General features: G+C 45.6%; 1 protein-coding gene and 1 long non-coding RNA gene across 2 annotated transcripts; both read left to right on the top strand.

Moving 5' to 3' along the window:
• Positions 1 to 11,232: 11,232 nt before the first annotated feature.
• LOC131806439 (SCY1-like protein 2) lies at positions 11,233 to 14,417 on the top strand (the record flags this gene model as incomplete). Its single annotated transcript, XM_059130523.1, is given in 5 exon segments — positions 11,233 to 11,570; positions 11,572 to 12,163; positions 12,357 to 12,673; positions 13,710 to 13,901; positions 13,965 to 14,417. Coding segments are annotated over 5 exon segments (1,863 nt in total), but the record flags the coding sequence as incomplete, so codon positions are not given.
• A 945-nt stretch (positions 14,418 to 15,362) lies between these two features.
• On the top strand, positions 15,363 to 16,209 carry LOC131806441 (uncharacterized). Its single transcript, XR_009344038.1, has 3 exons — positions 15,363 to 15,477; positions 15,543 to 15,930; positions 15,994 to 16,209. It is a non-coding gene; the product is annotated as an uncharacterized LOC131806441 (long non-coding RNA).
• The last annotated feature ends 8,653 nt before the right edge of the window (positions 16,210 to 24,862 follow it).

Raw genomic sequence — 24,862 nt, 5'->3', positions numbered from 1 at the left:
CTTAAACTCGTATATAGACCCGTAGGCGCGGCTTTAAATCGTGCGTAGACCCGACGAGTAGAAGCCTATGGACGCTCCTACGTGTCTATAGTCTTCAACTCGTATATATAGACCCTCAGGCGCGTCGTCATCTCGTATATAATTAGACCCGTAGGCGCGGCTTTAACTCGTATATAGACCCGTAGGCGCGGCTTTAAAACGTGCGTAGACCCGACGAGTAGAAGCCTATGGACACTCCTACGTGTCTATAGTCTTCAACTCGTATATATAGACCCTCAGGCGCGTCGTCGTCTCGTATATAATTAGACCCGTAGGCGCGGCTTTAAAACGTGCGTAGACCCGACGAGTAGAAGCCTATGGACACTCCTACGTGTCTATAGTCTTCAACTCGTATATATAGACCCTCAGGCGCGTCGTCATCTCGTATATAGTTAGACCCGCCTCGTCATCTCGTATATAATTAGACCCGTAGGCGCGGCTTTAAAACGTGCGTAGACCCGACGAGTAGAAGCCTATGGACACTCCTACGTGTCTATAGTCTTCAACTCGTATATATAGACCCTCAGGCGCGTCGTCATCTCGTATATAATTAGACCCGTAGGCGCGGCTTTAACTCGTATATAGACCCGTAGGCGCGGCTTTAAAACGTGCGTAGACCCGACGAGTAGAAGCCTATGGACACTCCTACGTGTCTATAGTCTTCAACTCGTATATATAGACCCTCAGGCGCGTCGTCATCTCGTATATAATTAGACCCGTAGGCGCGGCTTTAACTCGTATATAGACCCGTAGGCGCGGCTTTAAAACGTGCGTAGACCCGACGAGTAGAAGCCTATGGACACTCCTACGTGTCTATAGTCTTCAACTCGTATATATAGACCCTCAGGCGCGTCGTCATCTCGTATATAATTAGACCCGAGGGCGCGGCTTAAACTCGTATATAGACCCGACGAGTAGAAGCCTATGGACGCTCCTACGTGTCTATAGTCTTCAACTCGTATATATAGACCCTCAGGCGCGTCGTCATCTCGTATATAATTAGACCCGTAGGCGCGGCTTTAACTCGTATATAGACCCGTAGGCGCGGCTTTAAAACGTGCGTAGACCCGACGAGTAGAAGCCTATGGACACTCCTACGTGTCTATAGTCTTCAACTCGTATATATAGACCCTCAGGCGCGTCGTCATCTCGTATATAATTAGACCCGTAGGCGCGGCTTTAACTCGTATATAGACCCGTAGGCGCGGCTTTAAAACGTGCGTAGACCCGACGAGTAGAAGCCTATGGACACTCCTACGTGTCTATAGTCTTCAACTCGTATATATAGACCCTCAGGCGCGTCGTCATCTCGTATATAATTAGACCCGTAGGCGCGGCTTTAACTCGTATATAGACCCGTAGGCGCGGCTTTAAAACGTGCGTAGACCCGACGAGTAGAAGCCTATGGACACTCCTACGTGTCTATAGTCTTCAACTCGTATATATAGACCCTCAGGCGCGTCGTCATCTCGTATATAATTAGACCCGTAGGCGCGGCTTTAACTCGTATATAGACCCGTAGGCGCGGCTTTAAAACGTGCGTGGACACTCCTACGTGTCTATAGTCTTCAACTCGTATATATAGACCCGTAGGCGCGGCTTTAACTCGTATATAGACCCGTAGGCGCGGCTTTAAAACGTGCGTAGACCCGACGAGTAGAAGCCTATGGACACTCCTACGTGTCTATAGTCTTCAACTCGTATATATAGACCCTCAGGCGCGTCGTCATCTCGTATATAATTAGACCCGTAGGCGCGGCTTTAACTCGTATATAGACCCGTAGGCGCGGCTTTAAAACGTGCGTAGACCCGACGAGTAGAAGCCTATGGACACTCCTACGTGTCTATAGTCTTCAACTCGTATATATAGACCCTCAGGCGCGTCGTCGTCTCGTATATAATTAGACCCGTAGGCGCGGCTTTAAAACGTGCGTAGACCCGACGAGTAGAAGCCTATGGACACTCCTACGTGTCTATAGTCTTCAACTCGTATATATAGACCCTCAGGCGCGTCGTCATCTCGTATATAATTAGACCCGTAGGCGCGGCTTAAACTCGTATATAGACCCGTAGGCGCGGCTTTAAATCGTGCGTAGACCCGACGAGTAGAAGCCTATGGACGCTCCTACGTGTCTATAGTCTTCAACTCGTATATATAGACCCTCAGGCGCGTCGTCATCTCGTATATAATTAGACCCGTAGGCGCGGCTTTAACTCGTATATAGACCCGTAGGCGCGGCTTTAAAACGTGCGTAGACCCGACGAGTAGAAGCCTATGGACACTCCTACGTGTCTATAGTCTTCAACTCGTATATATAGACCCTCAGGCGCGTCGTCGTCTCGTATATAATTAGACCCGTAGGCGCGGCTTTAAAACGTGCGTAGACCCGACGAGTAGAAGCCTATGGACACTCCTACGTGTCTATAGTCTTCAACTCGTATATATAGACCCTCAGGCGCGTCGTCATCTCGTATATAGTTAGACCCGCCTCGTCATCTCGTATATAATTAGACCCGTAGGCGCGGCTTTAAAACGTGCGTAGACCCGACGAGTAGAAGCCTATGGACACTCCTACGTGTCTATAGTCTTCAACTCGTATATATAGACCCTCAGGCGCGTCGTCATCTCGTATATAATTAGACCCGTAGGCGCGGCTTTAACTCGTATATAGACCCGTAGGCGCGGCTTTAAAACGTGCGTAGACCCGACGAGTAGAAGCCTATGGACACTCCTACGTGTCTATAGTCTTCAACTCGTATATATAGACCCTCAGGCGCGTCGTCATCTCGTATATAATTAGACCCGTAGGCGCGGCTTTAACTCGTATATAGACCCGTAGGCGCGGCTTTAAAACGTGCGTAGACCCGACGAGTAGAAGCCTATGGACACTCCTACGTGTCTATAGTCTTCAACTCGTATATATAGACCCTCAGGCGCGTCGTCATCTCGTATATAATTAGACCCGAGGGCGCGGCTTAAACTCGTATATAGACCCGACGAGTAGAAGCCTATGGACGCTCCTACGTGTCTATAGTCTTCAACTCGTATATATAGACCCTCAGGCGCGTCGTCATCTCGTATATAATTAGACCCGTAGGCGCGGCTTTAACTCGTATATAGACCCGTAGGCGCGGCTTTAAAACGTGCGTAGACCCGACGAGTAGAAGCCTATGGACACTCCTACGTGTCTATAGTCTTCAACTCGTATATATAGACCCTCAGGCGCGTCGTCATCTCGTATATAATTAGACCCGTAGGCGCGGCTTTAACTCGTATATAGACCCGTAGGCGCGGCTTTAAAACGTGCGTAGACCCGACGAGTAGAAGCCTATGGACACTCCTACGTGTCTATAGTCTTCAACTCGTATATATAGACCCTCAGGCGCGTCGTCATCTCGTATATAATTAGACCCGTAGGCGCGGCTTTAACTCGTATATAGACCCGTAGGCGCGGCTTTAAAACGTGCGTAGACCCGACGAGTAGAAGCCTATGGACACTCCTACGTGTCTATAGTCTTCAACTCGTATATATAGACCCTCAGGCGCGTCGTCATCTCGTATATAATTAGACCCGTAGGCGCGGCTTTAACTCGTATATAGACCCGTAGGCGCGGCTTTAAAACGTGCGTAGACCCGACGAGTAGAAGCCTATGGACACTCCTACGTGTCTATAGTCTTCAACTCGTATATATAGACCCTCAGGCGCGTCGTCATCTCGTATATAGTTAGACCCGCCTCGTCATCTCGTATATAATTATTCCCGTAGGCGCGGCTTTAACTCGTATATAGACCCGTAGGCGCGGCTTTAAAACGTGCGTAGACCCGACGAGTAGAAGCCTATGGACACTCCTACGTGTCTATAGTCTTCAACTCGTATATATAGACCCTCAGGCGCGTCGTCATCTCGTATATAGTTAGACCCGTAGGCGCGGCTTTAACTCGTATATAGACCCGTAGGCGCGGCTTTAAAACGTGCGTAGACCCGACGAGTAGAAGGCTATGGACACTCCTACGTGTCTATAGTCTTCAACTCGTATATATAGACCCTCAGGCGCGTCGTCATCTCGTATATAGTTAGACCCGCCTCGTCATCTCGTATATAATTAGACCCGTAGGCGCGGCTTTAACTCGTATATAGACCCGTAGGCGCGGCTTTAAAACGTGCGTAGACCCGACGAGTAGAAGCCTATGGACACTCCTACGTGTCTATAGTCTTCAACTCGTATATAGACCCTCAGGCGCGTCGTCATCTCGTATATAATTAGACCCGTAGGCGCGGCTTTAACTCGTATATAGACCCGTAGGCGCGGCTTTAAAACGTGCGTAGACACGACGAGTAGAAGCCTATGGACAATCCTACGTGTCTATAGTCTTCAACTCGTATATATAGACCCTCAGGCGCGTCGTCATCTCGTATATAGTTAGACCCGTAGGCGCGGCTTTAACTCGTATATAGACCCGTAGGCGCGGCTTTAAAACGTGCGTAGACCCGACGAGTAGAAGCCTATGGACACTCCTACGTGTCTATAGTCTTCAACTCGTATATACAGACCCTCAGGCGCGTCGTCATCTCGTATATAGTTAGACTCATAGGCGCGGCTTTAACTCGTATATAGACCCGTAGGCGCGGCTTTAACTCGTATATAGACCCGTAGGCGCGGCTTTAAAACGTGCGTAGACCCGACGAGTAGAAGCCTATGGACACTCCTACGTGTCTATAGTCTTCAACTCGTATATATAGACCCTCAGGCGCGTCGTCATCTCGTATATAATTAGACCCGTAGGCGCGGCTTTAAAACGTGCGTAGACCCTACGAGTAGAAGCCTATGGACACTCCTACGTGTCTATAGTCTTCAACTCGAATATATAGACCCTCAGGCGCGTCGTCATCTCGTATATAGTTAGACCCGTAGGCGCGGCTTTAACTCGTATATAGACCCGTAGGCGCGACTTTAACTCGTATATAGACCCGTAGGCGCGGCTTTAAAACGTGCGTAGACCCGACGAGTAGAAGCCTATGGACACTCCTACGTGTCTATAGTCTTCAACTCGTATATATAGACCCTCGGGCGCGTCGTCATCTCGTATATAGTTAGACCCGTAGGCGCGGCTTTAACTCGTATATAGACCCGTAGGCGCGGCTTTAAAACGTGCGTAGACCCGACGAGTAGAAGCCTATGGACACTCCTACGTGTCTATAGTCTTCAACTCGTATATATAGACCCTCAGGCGCGTCGTCATCTCGTATATAGTTAGACCCGTAGGCGCGGCTTTAACTCGTATATAGACCCGTAGGCGCGGCTTTAAAACGTGCGTAGACCCGACGAGTAGAAGCCTATGGACACTCCTACGTGTCTATAGTCTTCAACTCGTATATATAGACCCTCAGGCGCGTCGTCATCTCGTATATAGTTAGACCCGTAGGCGCGGCTTTAACTCGTATATAGACCCGTAGGCGCGGCTTTAAAACGTGCGTAGACCCGACGAGTAGAAGCCTATGGACACTCCTACGTGCCTATAGTCTTCAACTCGTATATATAGACCCTCAGGCGCGTCGTCATCTCGTATATAGTTAGACCCGTAGGCGCGGCTTTAACTCGTTTACAGACCCGTAGGCGCGGCTTTAAAACGTGCGTAGACCCGACGAGTAGAAGCCTATGGACACTCCTACGTGTCTATAGTCTTCAACTCGTATATATAGACCCTCAGGCGCGTCGTCATCTCGTATATAATTAGACCCGTAGGCGCGGCTTTAAAACGTGCGTAGACCCGACGAGTAGAAGCCTATGGACACTCCTACGTGTCTATAGTCTTCAACTCGTATATATAGACCCTCAGGCGCGTCGTCATCTCGTATATAGTTAGACCCGTAGGCGCGGCTTTAACTCGTATATAGACCCGTAGGCGCGGCTTTAACTCGTATATAGACCCGTAGGCGCGGCTTTAACTCGTATATAGACCCGTAGGCGCGGCTTTAACTCGTATATAGACCCGTAGGCGCGGCTTTAAAACGTGCGTAGACCCGATGAGTAGAAGCCTATGGACACTCCTACGTGTCTATAGTCTTCAACTCGTATATATAGACCCTCAGGCGCGTCGTCATCTCGTATATAGTTAGACCCGTAGGCGCGGCTTTAGCTCGTTTACAGACCCGTAGGCGCGGCTTTAAAACGTGCGTAGACCCGACGAGTAGAAGCCTATGGACACTCCTACGTGTCTATAGTCTTCAACTCGTATATATAGACCCTCAGGCGCGTCGTCATCTCGTATATAGTTAGACCCATAGGCGCGGCTTTAACTCGTATATAGACCCGTAGGCGCGGCTTTAAAACGTGCGTAGACCCGACGAGTAGAAGCCTATGGACACTCCTACGTGTCTATAGTCTTCAACTCGTATATATAGACCCTCAGGCGCGTCGTCATCTCGTATATAATTAGACCCGTAGGCGCGGCTTTAACTCGTATATAGACCCGTAGGCGCGGCTTTAAAACGTGCGTAGATCCGACGAGTAGAAGCCTATGGACACTCCTACGTGTCTATAGTCTTCAACTCGTATATATAGACCCTCAGGCGCGTCGTCATCTCGTATATAGTTAGACCCGTAGGCGCGGCTTTAAAACGTGCGTAGACCCGACGAGTAGAAGCCTATGGACACTCCTACGTGTCTATAGTCTTCAACTCGTATATATAGACCCTCAGGCGCGTCGTCATCTCGTATATAGTTAGACCCGTAGGCGCGGCTTTAACTCGTTTACAGACCCGTAGGCGCGGCTTTAAAACGTGCGTAGACCCGACGAGTAGAAGCCTATGGACACTCCTACGTGTCTATAGTCTTCAACTCGTATATATAGACCCTCAGGCGCGTCGTCATCTCGTATATAGTTAGACCCGTAGGCGCGGCTTTAACTCGTATATAGACCCGTAGGCGCGGCTTTAAAACGTGCGTAGACCCGACGAGTAGAAGCCTATGGACACTCCTACGTGTCTATAGTCTTCAACTCGTATATATAGACCCTCAGGCGCGTCGTCATCTCGTATATAGTTAGACCCGTAGGCGCGGCTTTAACTCGTATATAGACCCGTAGGCGCGGCTTTAAAACGTGCGTAGACCCGACGAGTAGAAGCCTATGGACACTCCTACGTGTCTATAGTCTTCAACTCGTATATATAGACCCTCAGGCGCGTCGTCATCTCGTATATAATTAGACCCGTAGGCGCGGCTTTAACTCGCGTATAGACCCGTAGGCTCGGCTTTAAAACGTGCGTAGACCCGACGAGTAGAAGCCTATGGACACTCCTACGTGTCTATAGTCTTCAACTCGTATATATAGACCCTCAGGCGCGTCGTCATCTCGTATATAATTAGACCCGTAGGCGCGGCTTTAACTCGTATATAGACCCGTAGGCGCGGCTTTAAAACGTGCGTAGACCCGACGAGTAGAAGCCTATGGACACTCCTACGTGTCTATAGTCTTCAACTCGTATATATAGACCCTTAGGCGCGTCGTCATCTCGTATATAATTAGACCCGTAGGCGCGGCTTTAACTCGTATATAGACCCGTAGGCGCGGCTTTAAAACGTGCGTAGACCCGACGAGTAGAAGCCTATGGACACTCCTACGTGTCTATAGTCTTCAACTCGTATATATAGACCCTCAGGCGCGTCTTCATCTCGTATATAATTAGACCCGTAGGCGCGGATTTAAAACGTGCGTAGACCCGACGAGTAGAAGCCTATAGACGCTCCTATGTGTCTATAGTCTTCAACTCGTATTTACAGACCCGCAGGCGCGTCTTCAGTTCGTATATGAATCGATCCATATGCCCGTCTTCATTTTAGCTCGTCTATATCGACCAGTTGAGCTGGCTTCTGTTCGTTTCTATGAAGACCTAGTGGCCTGGCTTCAGTTCGTCTATATCTAGACACATTGGGCTGGCTCTCGTTTATTTTTTCTATTCCCAACCCAAAGATGTTGCTCAAAATTTTGGCTACTGAATTCGAGAGAGGTCCGTCGGCCAAAATCACATGGAATGTTGTTGAAAGGGATTATGTTGCGACGTGCTGCAGTAACGTAGTCCCCAGCGAGTTCACTTATTCATTCGTAATGCAGCAACCGCCGCTTCAGAGAACTGCCCAACCCTTTTGATGGTCGGGTTGCAGAAATGATTTTCCGAAACTACATCACAGCTACAGAAGCTCGCTATACACCTGCTAGTCGAATACCCGAGATAAGACCAAACTTCCCAGCAGAGGCAGCGGGATTAGCAAACGAGCGTGATATCGACCACACCGAAAACGAAAGGGCGAAGCGAAGAGTACTACGTCATATCAGATCCCTTCCCGCCGAGGAGAAACCACCACAGTTTACGATGGGTGATGTTGCAAATGCAATCCGGAACGCTAAGTCATCCAAAGTGTGGGACACGGACGGAATCTCAATGGTAATGCTGCTGTATACATCGGCAGTCAAGTGCTTAACGAAAGTTCTCAACCTGTCGCTAGCCCACATAGTGCTGTCTAATCCACATAGTGCCCGAAACCTGGAAAATGGGCCGGGTGGTTCCGCTACTGGAGTCAGGCAAGGATGCCAGTAAAAGCGGCTCGTACAGGCCGATTTCGCTTCTGTCGCCGGTAGCGGAGAAAACCAAATTCGGCAGTTCACCACTTTCAGCCAAGCAAAGCAACTCTTTAGCTCTGTTGAGTCTATTTTCTTTCTGTTGCGCTGTAAGTTATTGCACTTTTTGGAATTTCAATGGCTTTACCCTGAGCTCATTTGTCAATATTTACCGAATGGAATATTGCGATATGTTCAGCTCATGAGCCATTTTTCGGCCACTGCGACGCGGATTTCGATTAGTTTGGTTCTTTACTTTTCGAACTATTTCTACTGATGTTGCTGATGAAAAGAAATCACACTATCACGCTTGAATTCTGTCACGAATAACTTTTTTCCTGGAAAATTCTCACCAAAATGCTTTTGTACACTTGTAAAGAAGGCATAATTTTAACAGCTGTCGGAGGAGTGGGGTTTCTGAAGTTGGTTGCAGTTTTTTCATCTCGCCCTGTACACGTACTACAGCTACAACAACAACATCAAACGATGATATGTTTTCGGAATCATCAATCATTCAGCCGCCAACCTTTTTTATTACGTAAAGGGCTAAACCGATGACGCTTCCTGGCCCATTTTACTCGTTAAAAGTGATCGGTAAAAAATCGGATAATTTCAGCATCGGCAAATGGATGTATGAGTCCATTGTTCGTCCCATTCTACTCTATGGAACTCTCGTCTGATGGCATTCCTTGAAGAAATCATCTTAATTACGGCATATTGACATTGACTAATAACGGGTGCCTTCAAGAGCACGGCCCACTAAGCATACACGTAGGGGAACAGGCAATTAGGTGTGCACTTCGACCAAGAGAACCAAACCTATGGCGTAGTCAATCCTTTGGACATTCTTGTAGGGCGTGTAAGGAATGTGGGAGTGAAAGCCAACACAAGTTATAATATTTCACCACGGTTGAGCTTTGACCCACCTGACATCCACATACCTGACGGGGACGCCTGGGCCCGTAACAATCCACTTTTCTGAGGCATAACTGTTTATACCGACGGTTCAAAGATGGAATGTTCGCTAATCATGTAAGCTTAAAAACAACTGTAGCGTATTACAGGCGGAAACCTTTGCTTTCAAAAAAAACATATACTTTTTTGGTCACGAGGAACAACGAGGTTAGCAGTCCGTTGACTATATACGTCGATAGTCAAGTGGCACTGAAAGCCTTAAACTCGTCTACCATTAAGTGTTGGAGTTGTTTTGGACTGCAGGAGATCCCTGGAAAATACATGCTCTGTTGGGTTCCTGGTCATTACAATATTTCAGGCAACGAGACTGCAGACGAAATGGCTTGGCTATGGTCCGAATCAGCTACCATTGAAGTTGAGAACTCAGTCAAACCACCCCTGTGCCCCTTCCTAAAGTAATCCATAGACACGACTCTGAGAGAATTCAACAAAAATGGCTGGACGAAAGGAGATGCTGCAGCATCTCCCAAAGAATCCTTCCCACACTCTTGGAGAAAAGAACAAAGTCGCTACTGTCCTTGTCTAAATTTGATTTAAGACTTGTGGTGGGTATCATCACAGGTCACTGCCAGGTGAGGGCAATGACTACGAAATGGGACAGTGAAGATATAGACTGCTGTAGAATCTGTCAAGACGAAGAAGAAATTGAGCCAACTGTCCAGCACTCGTTAACGTGAGACACAGATTGGAGGAGGAACAGGTGTCACATGATTTGTCTTCGTCCTTTAACACTGACCCTACAGCAATTCTTCAATTAGCCAGAAAACTTAAGTGGTTAAAGACAACACGGCAAGATTTCTAGCCGTGGATCGCCCTTATAACTATATCTCCTATCACTTTTTTCCACCATTATTTCTTTCTTCCATTTTCTTCATTAGTGGAGCGGTTGCCAAATGCTTTGCTCATTGATGGTAATAGTTTATATTGTTTGTCCCGAGAAAGTGCCATTACTATATATTTGTGAAGCTAAAAAGATAGGCTAGCGTTATTTGCTTTGATTGAGAGTCATTGTAGAATTAATAAGTTCACAGCCAAAGGCACTGAAAAAATTGAGGGGTCGCACATCCCAATCTAGCGCTTTTCGATTGACTTTCTCTGGTAGCCAGCAACAGCATTTGTGTAGGATAAACTTCCTTCATTTATTACTCTGGTAATCTCCAAAAATATCCACGAAACATTCACGTATATTTGGTAGACACTGAAAAAATTATTATTATCTTCCACGGTTGTAGACTCAAACAAAAATAATATTTAAAGGTCCACTTTCATTCCTCAGATAATCCCCACAAATTTTATTTAGAAATATATGTGCTCTTTTTAAATCATTGAAATGTTGTGTTTACGAAAAACACGGTAACCCTATACTCCAATCGCCCAACACACTGAACATACCCCATAACATTGAATTTGACAATTCATATCTGTGAAAAACTGAACGTAAACCAACAAACAGAGAAAAAACAGAAAGGAAGAAAAAATACTAGAAAATCTGGGAAAATACATAAAAAAATTGCAAATATCCTTAAAATAACAAAACGAAAAGCCCAAAAACGTGTAACAAAAGTGCAATATCCACGAAAAACAACAACTAAAACAATTCATTTACTAAACGCAATAAAAAGTTAACAGTCGGTGGAAAAATAAAAGATAAAACAGTCATTAATAAATTCTATTCAACAGTACACACCACTGTTTCGCAATTATCAGGTGTCCTGCCAGGGAACAACGTTACCCGAGAATATGAAGTACTCGATCAAGTTTGCACGGCTGGGGTGGGTCTGCTGCAGAAAGTCTACAACGGATACAAGAAATCAACGGAACAGGAAGTGTCGGTGTTTGTGTTCGAAAAGAAAGCTTTGGACCGATGGTCCAAGGAGGATCGCGAAGCAATTCTAAAAACATTACGCAGAGGTGTACAACAATTGACAACGATACGCCATCTTGACGGTGCAACATCCTTTGGAGGAGAGTCGTGACTCATTGGCCTTTGCCACAGAACCAGTTTTTGCCTCCTTGGCTAATGTTGTGGGCGATCAAGTGAGGGCGGAAAAGAAACTTTACGATGTAGAGATACGCCATGGCCTGCTCCAGCTGTTTGATGGTTTGCAATTTCTACACAACGATGCCAAGATTGTTCATCGTAATATTTGTGCCGAAACAATTGTGATTAACAAGAATCGTAGCTGGAAATTATTTGGTTTTGATTTCGGTGTTGCCAATCAACCTCAGCCGGATGGTAAACCCTACTGGCCATGCAATGAATATTCGACATCGATGCATATGTTAGCCCAGCCAAGTTTGGAATATACGGCTCCGGAAATTGCCTTGAATAATATTAATTCTACGGATAGTGATCTGTTTTCTTTGGGTATTCTGATTTTTATCATCTATGCTGGAAAACCATTGAAACTATTCGGTTCGGACTATAGTGCATTTCGAAGGCATGCCAACGATTTGAATCAGCGCAAGTATCCACCCATGAATGCTGTACCCAGTCCTCATTTGAGGCCTAAGTTGCATGATCTTAAAGAGGTGAGGGAGGAGATGAATTTATGTAAAAGGTGTAGTAATGTTGTATGGAAAAAGTGTGTTATTTTAGGACTTGATAACCATTCAGAATATGTTCTAAGGAATCCACAATAATGATTTTTATATTTCTTGAAAAATAATCTTTAATATTCCTGAGTTGAAGTTGTTTAATTTTTCCTCTTTTTCCATTTTTCAGGTAACCTATTTCCATGACGTTGGTGTGAAGACCCTCAGCTATTTAGATTCCCTCTATCAATGGGATAACTTACAAAAATCCAAATTCTACAAAGGCTTACCACAAATAATACCCACACTACCGCGTGTCAATCTCTATTCAATCCTACCATATTTGGTCAAGGAATTTGTCAATTCACCTATGCTCCCATTCGTTTTGCCCAATGCCTTGCTCATTGCCGAAATGAGTAGCCAAAAAGAATACTGTGACCATATCCTACCCCACCTAAAGCCAATATTTAAGATAACAAGTGAGTTTATAATGAATATATGTTGGGTGTACAATGTGTTCCTTTGTTTTGATAAGGCTGCAGTTTTTATATATAAACGAAGCCGATGAAAAATGTAATGGGATAATCATAATCAGAAACAGATTAAAATCAAACCAAAGAAATTTTACTGCGAAGCCACAATTCCGAAATTTGTGGTTATTCGTCCATACTTTCCGCCAAGCATATAATCAATGGCGTATACCTATTTCTAGACCAGGTGGTGTGGCTGCTTCAGCTTGTCTATAAATAGACCTGCAGCCGAGACTTCAGCTCGTCTATAAACAGATCCGCAGGAGCGGCTTCAACTCGTCTATAAATAGACCCTCAGGCGCGGCTTCAGCTAGTCTATAAAAATATCAGAAGGTGCGGCTTTAGCTCGTCTTTAAATAGACCCGCAGGCGCGGCTTTAGCTCGGCTATAAATAGATACGCATGCGAGACTTCAGCTAGTCTATAAACAGATCAGCAACGCGGCTTCAGCTAGTCTATAAATAGACCAGCGCAAGCGCGGCTTCTGCTCGTCTATAAATAGACCCGCAGGTGCGGTTTCTGCTCGTCTATAAATAGACCCGCAGGTGCGGCTTCAGCTCTCCTTTGAATAGAGCCGCTGGTGCGGCTTCAGTTCGTCTACAAATAGACCCGCAGTCGCCGCTTCAGCTAGACTATAAATAGACCCGCAGGCGCGACTTCAGTTCGTCTATAAATAGACCCACAGGCGCGGCTTCAGCTCGTCTATAAAAAGACCCACAGGCGCGGCTTCACCTCTTTCATAAATGGAATCCATGGCATGGCTGCAGCTCCTCTATGAATATACTCCTTGGCCTCGTCTATGAATAGCCTTCCTGAACTGGCTTCAGCTCGTGTATATATCGGCCAGTTGAGCTGGATTCTGTTCGTTTATATAAAGAGCAGCTGACCTGGCTTTAGTTCATTTATATTTAGACACGCTGGTCTGTGTTCTTCTAAAAACACTCCTTGTCCAACTATCTTTAATTTTGTTTTTTATTTATGTTCATATTTTATTAATTATTCCTTATATTTCAGACCCAAAGATGCTGCAAAAATTTTGGCTGCTGAATTGGAGAAAGGTTCATCGGGCAAAGTCACATCGCCTTCGAATGATGATGATATGTTTTCGAAATTTTCAATTTGTCAGCCACCAGTAAATAAGCCTAACAGTTCTACTTCAGCAATAACAACCAATCAACAAAACAACAAACCAAGAGAGCAGTTGAAGTAAGTAATCGACCCATATCGATTTGAATGTCAATATTAATATTTTTTTATTTCTTCATCTAGGATCTCCCACAACAATTCGGCCACACCGGATATATTATCATCTCTAATGAATTCCAATCTCAGTAATATTGGTGGCAACAATGCATTGGCCAAACCACCAAGCAATGCTTTGGTTTCCGCAAATCCCTATAGTCCAACTGGTAATAGCAACAATAGCAATGATTGGCAACAAAATTCATGGTATAGTGCCAATCCGTTGGTAATGAATCATCAATTACCACCACCTTCCACAGCGAACATGAGTACAACGGCTTCAACCACACCCATTAATAATTTCTCTTCATTGAATGATTTAGATCCATTTGAGGGCAATAAACAATCACAAAAAAAAAAACAACCCAAGTCTAGTTCAACAACAGCCAATTCATTTATACTGCAAAAACCAACGGTCGATTACATTTATCCACCCGGCTATAATGGCTAAAATCGTCAAAACACCGAATGTCGGGGGGGGGCATCGTTATATGGGGGCTATACGAAATCGTGGACCTATACAGATGATCTTCCAGGGGATAAAGTACCTACAAGGAACTCCTTATGTGGAATTTCAGACAATTCCGTTGAAAAATGTGACTAGCATCATCAAAAAACCGAATATCGGTAGGTACCGTTATATGGGGGCTACACGAAGACGTGGACATGTATTCAAAGTTTTTTGTCATAGGCTGTAGTGCCCATTACGAACTTCAAATACGAAATTTGTTACAATTACGGTGAATAATGTCGCAAAAATCATGAAAATACGGAGTATCGGGAGGTACCGAAGACGTGGACCTGCACAGACAATTTTCTGTCTTAGGTTGTAGTACCCATTAGGATCTTCCAGTAGGAAATTTGAAACAATTCCGGTGAATAATGTTGCTGAAATCATCAAAATACCGACTTATGAATATTTCGAGGAGATACAACCGGAATAACAAAGTTAATATACCCTCCATAGAGTGGTGGGTGTACAATGTGTGTGTTTGTGAATCAGGGTAGTAGTAGTAGACTCCCTACAAATCCAAGTTTGTTGCTCTGGTAATCTCTAAAAAATCTAAGTTTACTACTCCGATAGATTCCCAAAATGTCGTTTACAAATTCACGTGTACTACGCTGATGTGTCTTCAAAAAAAAGACATAATACCCTGACCACCTTGGTGTAGGGTATAAATATATATCCCTCTTTTATTGCTTTGGTCATCTTCAAAAATATGCATAAAACATTCATGTTTATTGCTGCGGTAAACGTCCAAAAATATATTATTAGAATTCACGTTTATTGCTTGTTAGGCCACTAAAAATAACCCCTAGAGATCCACGTTCATTTCTTAGATAGGCCCCCTAAATATTATTTAAAAATATATTCATTTATTTTAATTTAAATGTATTGTTTACGAACAACACGGTAACCCTGTATTCCAATTGCCTATCACACTGAACATACCCTATCAAATTATATTTGACAATTTATATTTGTGAAAATTTAAAACTGAACCGGCAGCAGCAAAAACTCGGAAGGAAGAAAATCGGGGTAAGTACATCAAATCATTTCAAATTTCGTTAAAATAATAAAGCGCCAAACTTCAAAAACTTTAGCAAAGTACAATAACCGCGAAAAAACAACAAAAACCATCAATTTCAAAACGCAATAAAAGTCAATGGCTGGAACAATTTTAAAAGCAGAAAAACAAGGATTGTTATTAATAAATTCTTTTCAAGCAACGAAACAGGAAGTTGGCGTTTGTGCTCTAATGTTGTGGGCGGAAAAGAAACTATGATGTTGGAATACTCCATGGCCTCCTCCATTGTTTGGTGGCTTGCAAATTTCTTCACAATTATGGAAAGATTGTTCGTCGTAATATTTGTGAAAGACAATTGTCATTAAAAAGAAATGTGTCGGAAAAAATGAATTGTCATGGAGAAATAATTGGTGTTGGATGAAATCAGACACAAAATCGCGAACCGGCAATTATGGGCATAATTGGTGAGTCCAAATTCCCACAAAATTTGAATTTTTGACAGAATTTTGTTTGTTCTTTCTTGACAGGAATCTATTAAACTGCCAAGTCCAATACAATATTGGCGATATGAAAGGATGTCATGTCCCACAAATTCGTACTATTTTTAATACCATGAAAATGGCTTAATCCTTGCTCAATTCAATACATTTGTTGCCTTGATCAAGGAAATGTTTGACCGGGGCGAAACAGAACAAAGGGAAAATTGGAACAATTATCCACAATACAAAAATATAACAAATGAGTTTATAATGAATTTTTATTGGGTGTACAATGTGTGTGTGTGCCTTTGTGAATCAGGGGATTCAGGGTTCAAGATCTAATGGGATAAACATAGAAACCCATCAACATAATATCGCACAGAAGAAAATCACAATCAAGGAAATTTTACATCAAACGAAAAACATGCATCGTCTATATCTAGACCAGCTGGCCTGGCTTCAACTCGTCGATATCAAGACCAACTGGTGTGTCGGCGTCAACTCATATATAAGTACACCCGTAGGAGCGTCTTCATCTCGTATATACTTAGACCCGTAGGCGCGGCTTTAAAACGTGCGTAGACCCGACGAGTAGAAGCCTATGGACACTCCTACGTGTCTATAGTCTTCAACTCGTATATATAGACCCTCAGGCGCGTCGTCATCTCGTATATAATTAGACCCGTAGGCGCGGCTCTAACTCGTATATAGACCCGTAGGCGCGGCTTTAAAACGTGCGTAGACCCGACGAGTAGAAGCCTATGGACACTCCTACGTGTCTATAGTCTTCAACTCGTATATATAGACCCTCAGGCGCGTCGTCATCTCGTATATAATTAGACCCGTAGGCGCGGCTTTAAAACGTGCGTAGACCCGACGAGTAGAAGCCTATGGACACTCCTACGTGTCTATAGTCTTCAACTCGTATATATAGACCCTCAGGCGCGTCGTCATCTCGTATATAATTAGACCCGTAGGCGCGGCTTTAACTCGTATATAGATTCGTTGGCGCGGCTTTAAAACGTGCGTAGACCCGACGAGTAGAAGTCTATGGACACTCCTACGTGTCTATAGTCTTCAACTCGTATATATAGACCCTCAGGCGCGTCGTCATCTCGTATATAATTAGACCCGTAGGCGCGGCTTTAACTCGTATATAGACCCGCAGGCGCGGCTTTAAAACGTGCGTAGACCCGACGAGTAGAAGCCTATGGATGCTCCTACGTGTCTATAGTCTTCAACTCGTATATATAGACCCTCAGGCGCGTCGTCATCTCGTATATAATTAGACCCGTAGGCGCGGCTTTAACTCGTATATAGACCCGTAGGCGCGGCTTTAAAACGTGCGTAGACCCGACGAGTAGAAGCCTATGGACACTCCTACGTGTCTATAGTCTTCAACTCGTATATAGACCCTCAGGCGCGTCGTCATCTCGTATATAATTAGACCCGTAGGCGCGGCTTTAACTCGTATATAGACCCGTAGGCGCGGCTTTAAAACGTGCGTAGACCCGACGAGTAGAAGCCTATGGACACTCCTACGTGTCTATAGTCTTCAACTCGTATATATAGACCCTCAGGCGCGTCGTCATCTCGTATATAATTAGACCCGTAGGCGCGGCCTTAACTCGTATATAGACCCGTAGGCGCGGCTTTAAAACGTGCGTAGACCCGACGAGTAGAAGCCTATGGACACTCCTACGTGTCTATAGTCTTCAACTCGTATATATAGGCCCTCAGGCGCGTCGTCATCTCGTATATAATTAGACCCGTAGGCGCGGCTTTAACTCGTATATAGACCCGTAGGTGCGGCTTTAAAACGTGCGTAGACCCGACGAGTAGAAGCCTATGGACGCTCCTACGTGTCTATAGTCTTCAACTCGTATATATAGACCCTCAGGCGCGTCGTCATCTCGTATATAATTAGACCCGTAGGCGCGGCTTTAACTCGTATATAGACCCGTAGGCGCGGCTTTAAAACGTGCGTAGACCCGACGAGTAGAAGCCTATGGACACTCCTACGTGTCTATAGTCTTCAACTCGTATATATAGACCCTCAGGCGCGTCGTCATCTCGTATATAATTAGACCCGTAGGCGCGGCTTTAACTCGTATATAGACCCATAGGCGCGGCTTTAAAACGTGCGTAGACCCGACGAGTAGAAGCCTATGGACAATCCTACGTGTCTATAGTCTTCAACTCGTATATATAGACCCTCAGGCGCGTCGTCATCTCGTATATAATTAGACCCGTAGGCGCGGCTTTAACTCGTATATAGACCCGTAGGCGCGGCTTTAAAACGTGCGTAGACCCGACGAGTAGGAGCCTATGGACACTCCTACGTGTCTATAGTCTTCAACTCGTATATATAGACCCTCAGGCGCGTCGTCATCTCGTATATAATTAGACCCGTAGGCGCGGCTTTAACTCGTATATAGACCCGTAGGCGCGGCTTTAAAACGTGCGTAGACCCGACGAGTAGAAGCCTATGGACACTCCTACGTGTCTATAGTCTTCAACTCGTATATATAGACCCTCAGGCGCGTCGTCATCTCGTATATAATTAGACCCGTAGGCGCGGCTTTAACTCGTATATAGACCCGTAGGCGCGGCTTTAAAACGTGCGTAGACACGACGAGTAGAAGCCTATGGACAATCCTACGTGTCTATAGTCTTCAACTCGTATATATAGACCCTCAGGCGCGTCGTCATCTCGTATATAATTAGACCCGTAGGCGCGGCTTTAACTCGTATATAGACCCGTAGACGCGGCTTTAAAACGTGCGTAGACCCGACGAGTAGAAGCCTATGGACACTCCTACGTGTCTATAGTCTTCAACTCGTATATATAGACCCTCAGGCGCGTCGTCATCTCGTATATAATTAGACCCGTAGGCGCGGCTTTAACTCGTATATAGACCCGTAGGCGCGGCTTTAAAACGTGCGTAGACACGACGAGTAGAAGCCTATGGACAATCCTACGTGTCTATAGTCTTCAACTCGTATATATAGACCCTCAGGCGCGTCGTCATCTCGTATATAATTAGACCCGTAGGCGCGGCTTTAAAACGTGCGTAGACACGACGAGTAGAAGCCTATGGACAATCCTACGTGTCTATAGTCTTCAACTCGTATATATAGACCCTCAGGCGCGTCGTCATCTCGTATATAATTAGACCCGTAGGCGCGGCTTTAACTCGTATATAGACCCGTAGGCGCGGCTTTAAAACGTGCGTAGACCCGACGAGTAGAAGCCTATGGACACTCCTACGTGTCTATAGTCTTCAACTCGTATATATAGACCCTCAGGCGCGTCGTCATCTCGTATATAATTAGACCCGTAGGCGCGGCTTTAACTCGTATATAGACCCGTAGGCGCGGCTTTAAAACGTGCGTAGACACGACGAGTAGAAGCCTATGGACAATCCTACGTGTCTATAGTCTTCAACTCGTATATATAGACCCTCAGGCGCGTCGTCATCTCGTATATAATTAGACCCGTAGGCGCGGCTTTAACTCGTATATAGACCCGTAGGCGCGGCTTTAAAACGTGCGTAGACCCGACGAGTAGAAGCCTATGGACACTCCTACGTGTCTATAGTCTTCAACTCGTATATATAGACCCTCAGGCGCGTCGTCATCTCGTATATATTTAGACCCGTAGGCGCGGCTTTAACTCGTATATAGACCCGTAGGTGCGGCTTTAAAACGTGCGTAGACCCGACGAGTAGAAGCCTATGGACACTCCTACGTGTCTATAGTCTTCAACTCGTATATATAGACCCTCAGGCGCGTCGTCATCTCGTATATAATTAGACCCGTAGGCGCGGCTTTAACTCGTATATAGACCCGTAGGCGCGGCTTTAAAACGTGCGTAGACCCGACGAGTAGAAGCCTATGGACACTCCTACGTGTCTATAGTCTTCAACTCGTATATATAGACCCTCAGGCGCGTCGTCATCTCGTATATAATTAGACCCGTAGGCGCGGCTTTAACTCGTATATAGACCCGTAGGCGCGGCTTTAAAACGTGCGTAGACACGACGAGTAGAAGCCTATGGACAATCCTACGTGTCTATAGTCTTCAACTCGTATATATAGACCCTCAGGCGCGTCGTCATCTCGTATATAATTAGACCCGTAGGCGCGGCTTTAACTCGTATATAGACCCGTAGGCGCGGCTTTAAAACGTGCGTAGACACGACGAGTAGAAGCCTATGGACAATCCTACGTGTCTATAGTCTTCAACTCGTATATATAGACCCTCAGGCGCGTCGTCATCTCGTATATAATTAGACCCGTAGGCGCGGCTTTAACTCGTATATAGACCCGTAGGCGCGGCTTTAAAACGTGCGTAGACCCGACGAGTAGAAGCCTATGGACACTCCTACGTGTCTATAGTCTTCAACTCGTATATATAGACCCTCAGGCGCGTCGTCATCTCGTATATAATTAGACCCGTAGGCGCGGCTTTAAAACGTGCGTAGACCCGACGTGTAGAAGCCTATAGACGCTCCTACGTGTAGACCCGCAGGCGCGTCGTCATCTCGTATATAATTAGACCCGTAGGCGCGGCTTTAACTCGTATATAGACCCGTAGGCGCGCCTTTAAACGTGCGTAGACACGACGAGTAGAAGCCTATGGACAATCCTACGTGTCTATAGTCTTCAACTCGTATATATAGACCCTCAGGCGCGTCGTCATCTCGTATATAATTAGACCCGTAGGCGCGGCTTTAAAACATGCGTAGACCCGACGAGTAGATGCCTATGGACACTCCTACGTGTCTATAGTCTTCAACTCGTATATATAGACCCTCAGGCGCGTCGTCATCTCGTATATAATTAGACCCGTAGGCGCGGCTTTAACTCGTATATAGACCCGTAGGCGCGGCTTTAAAACGTGCGTAGACCCGACGAGTAGAAGCCTATGGACGCTCCTACGTGTCTATAGTCTTCAACTCGTATATATAGACCCTCAGGCGCGTCGTCATCTCGTATATAATTAGACCCGTAGGCGCGGCTTTAACTCGTATATAGACCCGTAGGCGCGGCTTTAAAACGTGCGTAGACCCGACGAGTAGAAGCCTATGGACGCTCCTACGTGTCTATAGTCTTCAACTCGTATATATAGACCCTCAGGCGCGTCGTCATCTCGTATATAATTAGACCCGTAGGCGCGGCTTTAAAACATGCGTAGACCCGACGAGTAGATGCCTATGGACACTCCTACGTGTCTATAGTCTTCAACTCGTATATATAGACCCTCAGGCGCGTCGTCATCTCGTATATAATTAGACCCGTAGGCGCGGCTTTAACTCGTATATAGACCCGTAGGCGCGGCTTTAAAACGTGCGTAGACCCGACGAGTAGAAGCCTATGGACACTCCTACGTGTCTATAGTCTTCAACTCGTATATATAGACCCTCAGGCGCGTCGTCATCTCGTATATAATTAGACCCGTAGGCGCGGCTTTAACTCGTATATAGACCCGTAGGCGCGGCTTTAAAACGTGCGTAGACCCGACGTGTAGGAGCCTATAGACGCTCCTACGTGTAGACCCTCAGGCGCGTCGTCATCTCGTATATAATTAGACCCGTAGGCGCGGCTTTAAAACGTGCGTAGACCCGACGAGTAGAAGCCTATAGACGCTCCTACGTGTCTATAGTCTTCAACTCGTATATATAGACCCTCAGGCGCGTTGTCATCTCGTATATAATTAGACCCGTAGGCGGGGCTTTAACTCGTATATAGACCCGTAGGCGCGGCTTTAAAACATGCGTAGACCCGACGAGTAGATGCCTATGGACACTCCTACGTGTCTATAGTCTTCAACTCGTATATATAGACCCTCAGGCGCGTCGTCATCTCGTATATAATTAGACCCGTAGGCGCGACTTTAACTCGTATATAGACCCGTAGGCGCGGCTTTAAAACGTGCGTAGACCCGACGAGTAGAAGCCTATGGACGCTCCTACGTGTCTATAGTCTTCAACTCGTATATATAGACCCTCAGGCGCGTCGTCATCTCGTATATAATTAGACCCGTAGGCGCGGCTTTAACTCATATATAGACCCGTAGGCGCGGCTTTAAAACGTGCGTAGACCCGACGAGTAGAAGCCTATGGACACTCCTACGTGTCTATAGTCTTCAACTCGTATATATAGACCCTCAGGCGCGTCGTCATCTCGTATATAATTAGACCCGTAGGCGCGGCTTTAACTCGTATATAGACCCGTAGGCGCGGCTTTAAAACGTGCGTAGACCCGACGAGTAGAAGCCTATGGACACTCCTACGTGTCTATAGTCTTCAACTCGTATATATAGACCCTCAGGCGCGTCGTCATCTCGTATATAATTAGACCCGTAGGCGCGGCTTTAACTCGTATATAGACCCGTAGGCGCGGCTTTAAAACGTGCGTAGACCCGACGAGTAGAAGCCTATGGACGCTCCTACGTGTCTATAGTCTTCAACTCGTATATATAGACCCTCAGGCGCGTCGTCATCTCTTATATAATTAGACCCGTAGGCGCGGCTTTAACTCGTATATAGACCCGTAGGCGCGGCTTTAAAACGTGCGTAGACCCGACGAGTAGAAGCCTATGGACACTCCTACGTGTCTATAGTCTTCAACTCGTATATATAGACCCTCAGGCGCGTCGTCATCTCGTATATAATTAGACCCGTAGGCGCGGCTTTAACTCGTATATAGACCCGTAGGCGCGGCTTTAAAACGTGCGTAGACCCGACGTGTAGGAGCCTATAGACGCTCCTACGTGTAGACCCTCAGGCGCGTCGTCATCTCGTATATAATTAGACCCGTAGGCGCGGCTTTAAAACGTGCGTAGACCCGACGAGTAGAAGCCTATAGACGCTCCTACGTGTCTATAGTCTTCAACTCCTATATATAGACCCTCAGGCTCGTACAGGCCGATTTCGCTTCTGTCGCCGGTAGCGGAGAAAACCAAATTCGGCAGTTCACCACTTTCAGCCAAGCAAAGCAACTCTTTAGCTCTGTTGAGTCTATTTTTTTTCTGTTCCGCTGTAAGTTATTGCACTTTTTGGAATTTCAATGGCTTTACCCTGAGCTCATTTGTCAATATTTACCGAATGGAATATTGCGATATGTTCAGCTCATGAGCCATTTTTCGGCCACTGCGACGCGGATTTCGATTAAGTTGTTTCTTTACTTTTCGAACTATTTCTACTGATGTTGCTGATAAAAAGAAATCAAACTGTCACGCTTGAATTCTGTCACGATAACTTTTTTCCTGGAGAATTCTCACCAAAATGCTTTTGTACACTTGTAAAGAAGGCATAATTTTAACAGCTGTCGGAGGAGTGGGGTTTCTGAAGTTGGTTGCAGTTTTTTCATCTCGCCCTGTACACGTACTACAGCTACAACAACAACATCAAACGATGATATGTTTTCGGAATCATCAATCACTCAGCAGCCAACCTTTCTTATTACGTAAAGGGCTAAACCGATGACGCTTCCTGGCCCATTTTACTCGTTAAAAGTGATCGGTAAAAAATCGGACACTTTCAGCATCGACAAATGGGTGTATGAGTCCATTGTTCGTCCCATTCTACTCTATGGAACTCTCGTCTGATGGCATTCCTTGAAGAAATCATCATAATTACGGCATATTGACATTGACTAATAACGGGTGCCTTCAAGAGCACGGCCCACTAAGCATACACGTAGGGGAACAGGCAATTAGGTGTGCACTTCGACCAAGAGAACTAAACCTATGGCGCAGTCAATCCTTTGGACATTCTTGTAGGGCGTGTAAGGAATGTGGGAGTGAAAGCCAACACAAGTTATTATATTTCACCACGGTTGAGCTTTGACCCACCTGATATCCACATACCTGACGGGAACGCCTGGGCCCGTAACAATCCACCTTTCTGCGGATTAACTGTTTATACCGACGGTTCAAAGATGGAATGTTCGCTAATCATGTAAGCTTAAAAACAACTGTAGCGTATTACAGGCGGAAACCTTTGCTTTCAAAAAAAACATATACTTTTTTGGTCACGAGGAACAACGAGGTTAGCAGTCCGTTGACTATATACGTCGATAGTCAAGTGGCACTGAAAGCCTTAAACTCCTCTACCATTAAGTGTTGGAGTTGTTTTAGACTGCAGGAGATCCCTGGAAAATACAAGCTCTGTTCGGTTCCTGGTCATTACAATATTTCAGGCAACGAGACTGCAGACGAGTTGGCTTGGCTATGGTCCGAATCAGCTACCATTGAAGTTGAGAACTCAGTCAAACCACCCTTGTGCCCCTTCCTACAGTAATCCATAGACACGACTCTGAGAGAATTCAACAAAAGTGGCTGGACGAAAGGAAATGCTGCAGCATCTCCCAAAGAATCCTTCCCACACTCTTGGAGAAAAGAACAAAGTCGCTACTGTCCTTGTCTAAACCTGATTTAAGACTTGTGGTGGGTATCATCACTGGTCACTGCGAGGTGAGGGCAATGACTACGAAATGGGACAGCGAAGATATAGATTGCTGTAGAATCTTTCAAGACGAAGAAGAAATTGAGCCAACTGTTCAGCAATCATTAACGTGAGACATAGATTGGTGGGGGAACAAGTGTCTTCGTTCTCTAACACTGACCCTACAGTAATTCTTCAATTAGCCAGAAAACGTAAGTGGTTAAAGACAACACGGCAAGATTTCTAGCCGTGGATCGCCCTTATAACTATATCTCCTATCACTTTTTTCCACCATTATTTCTTTCTTCCATTTTCTTCATTAGTGGAGCGGTTGCCAAATGCTTTGCTCATTGATGGTAATAGTTTATATTGTTTGTCCCGAGAAAGTGCCATTACTATATATTTGTGAAGCTAAAAAGATAGGCTAGCGTTATTTGCTTTGATTGAGAGTCATTGTAGAATTA

This window comes from Musca domestica, unplaced genomic scaffold, assembly GCF_030504385.1.
Source record: "Musca domestica strain aabys unplaced genomic scaffold, Musca_domestica.polishedcontigs.V.1.1 76, whole genome shotgun sequence".
Lineage (NCBI taxonomy): Eukaryota > Metazoa > Arthropoda > Insecta > Diptera > Muscidae > Musca > Musca domestica.
Note: the sequence above shows the minus strand (reverse complement) of the source record. Positions and strands in the feature narration are given on the sequence as shown.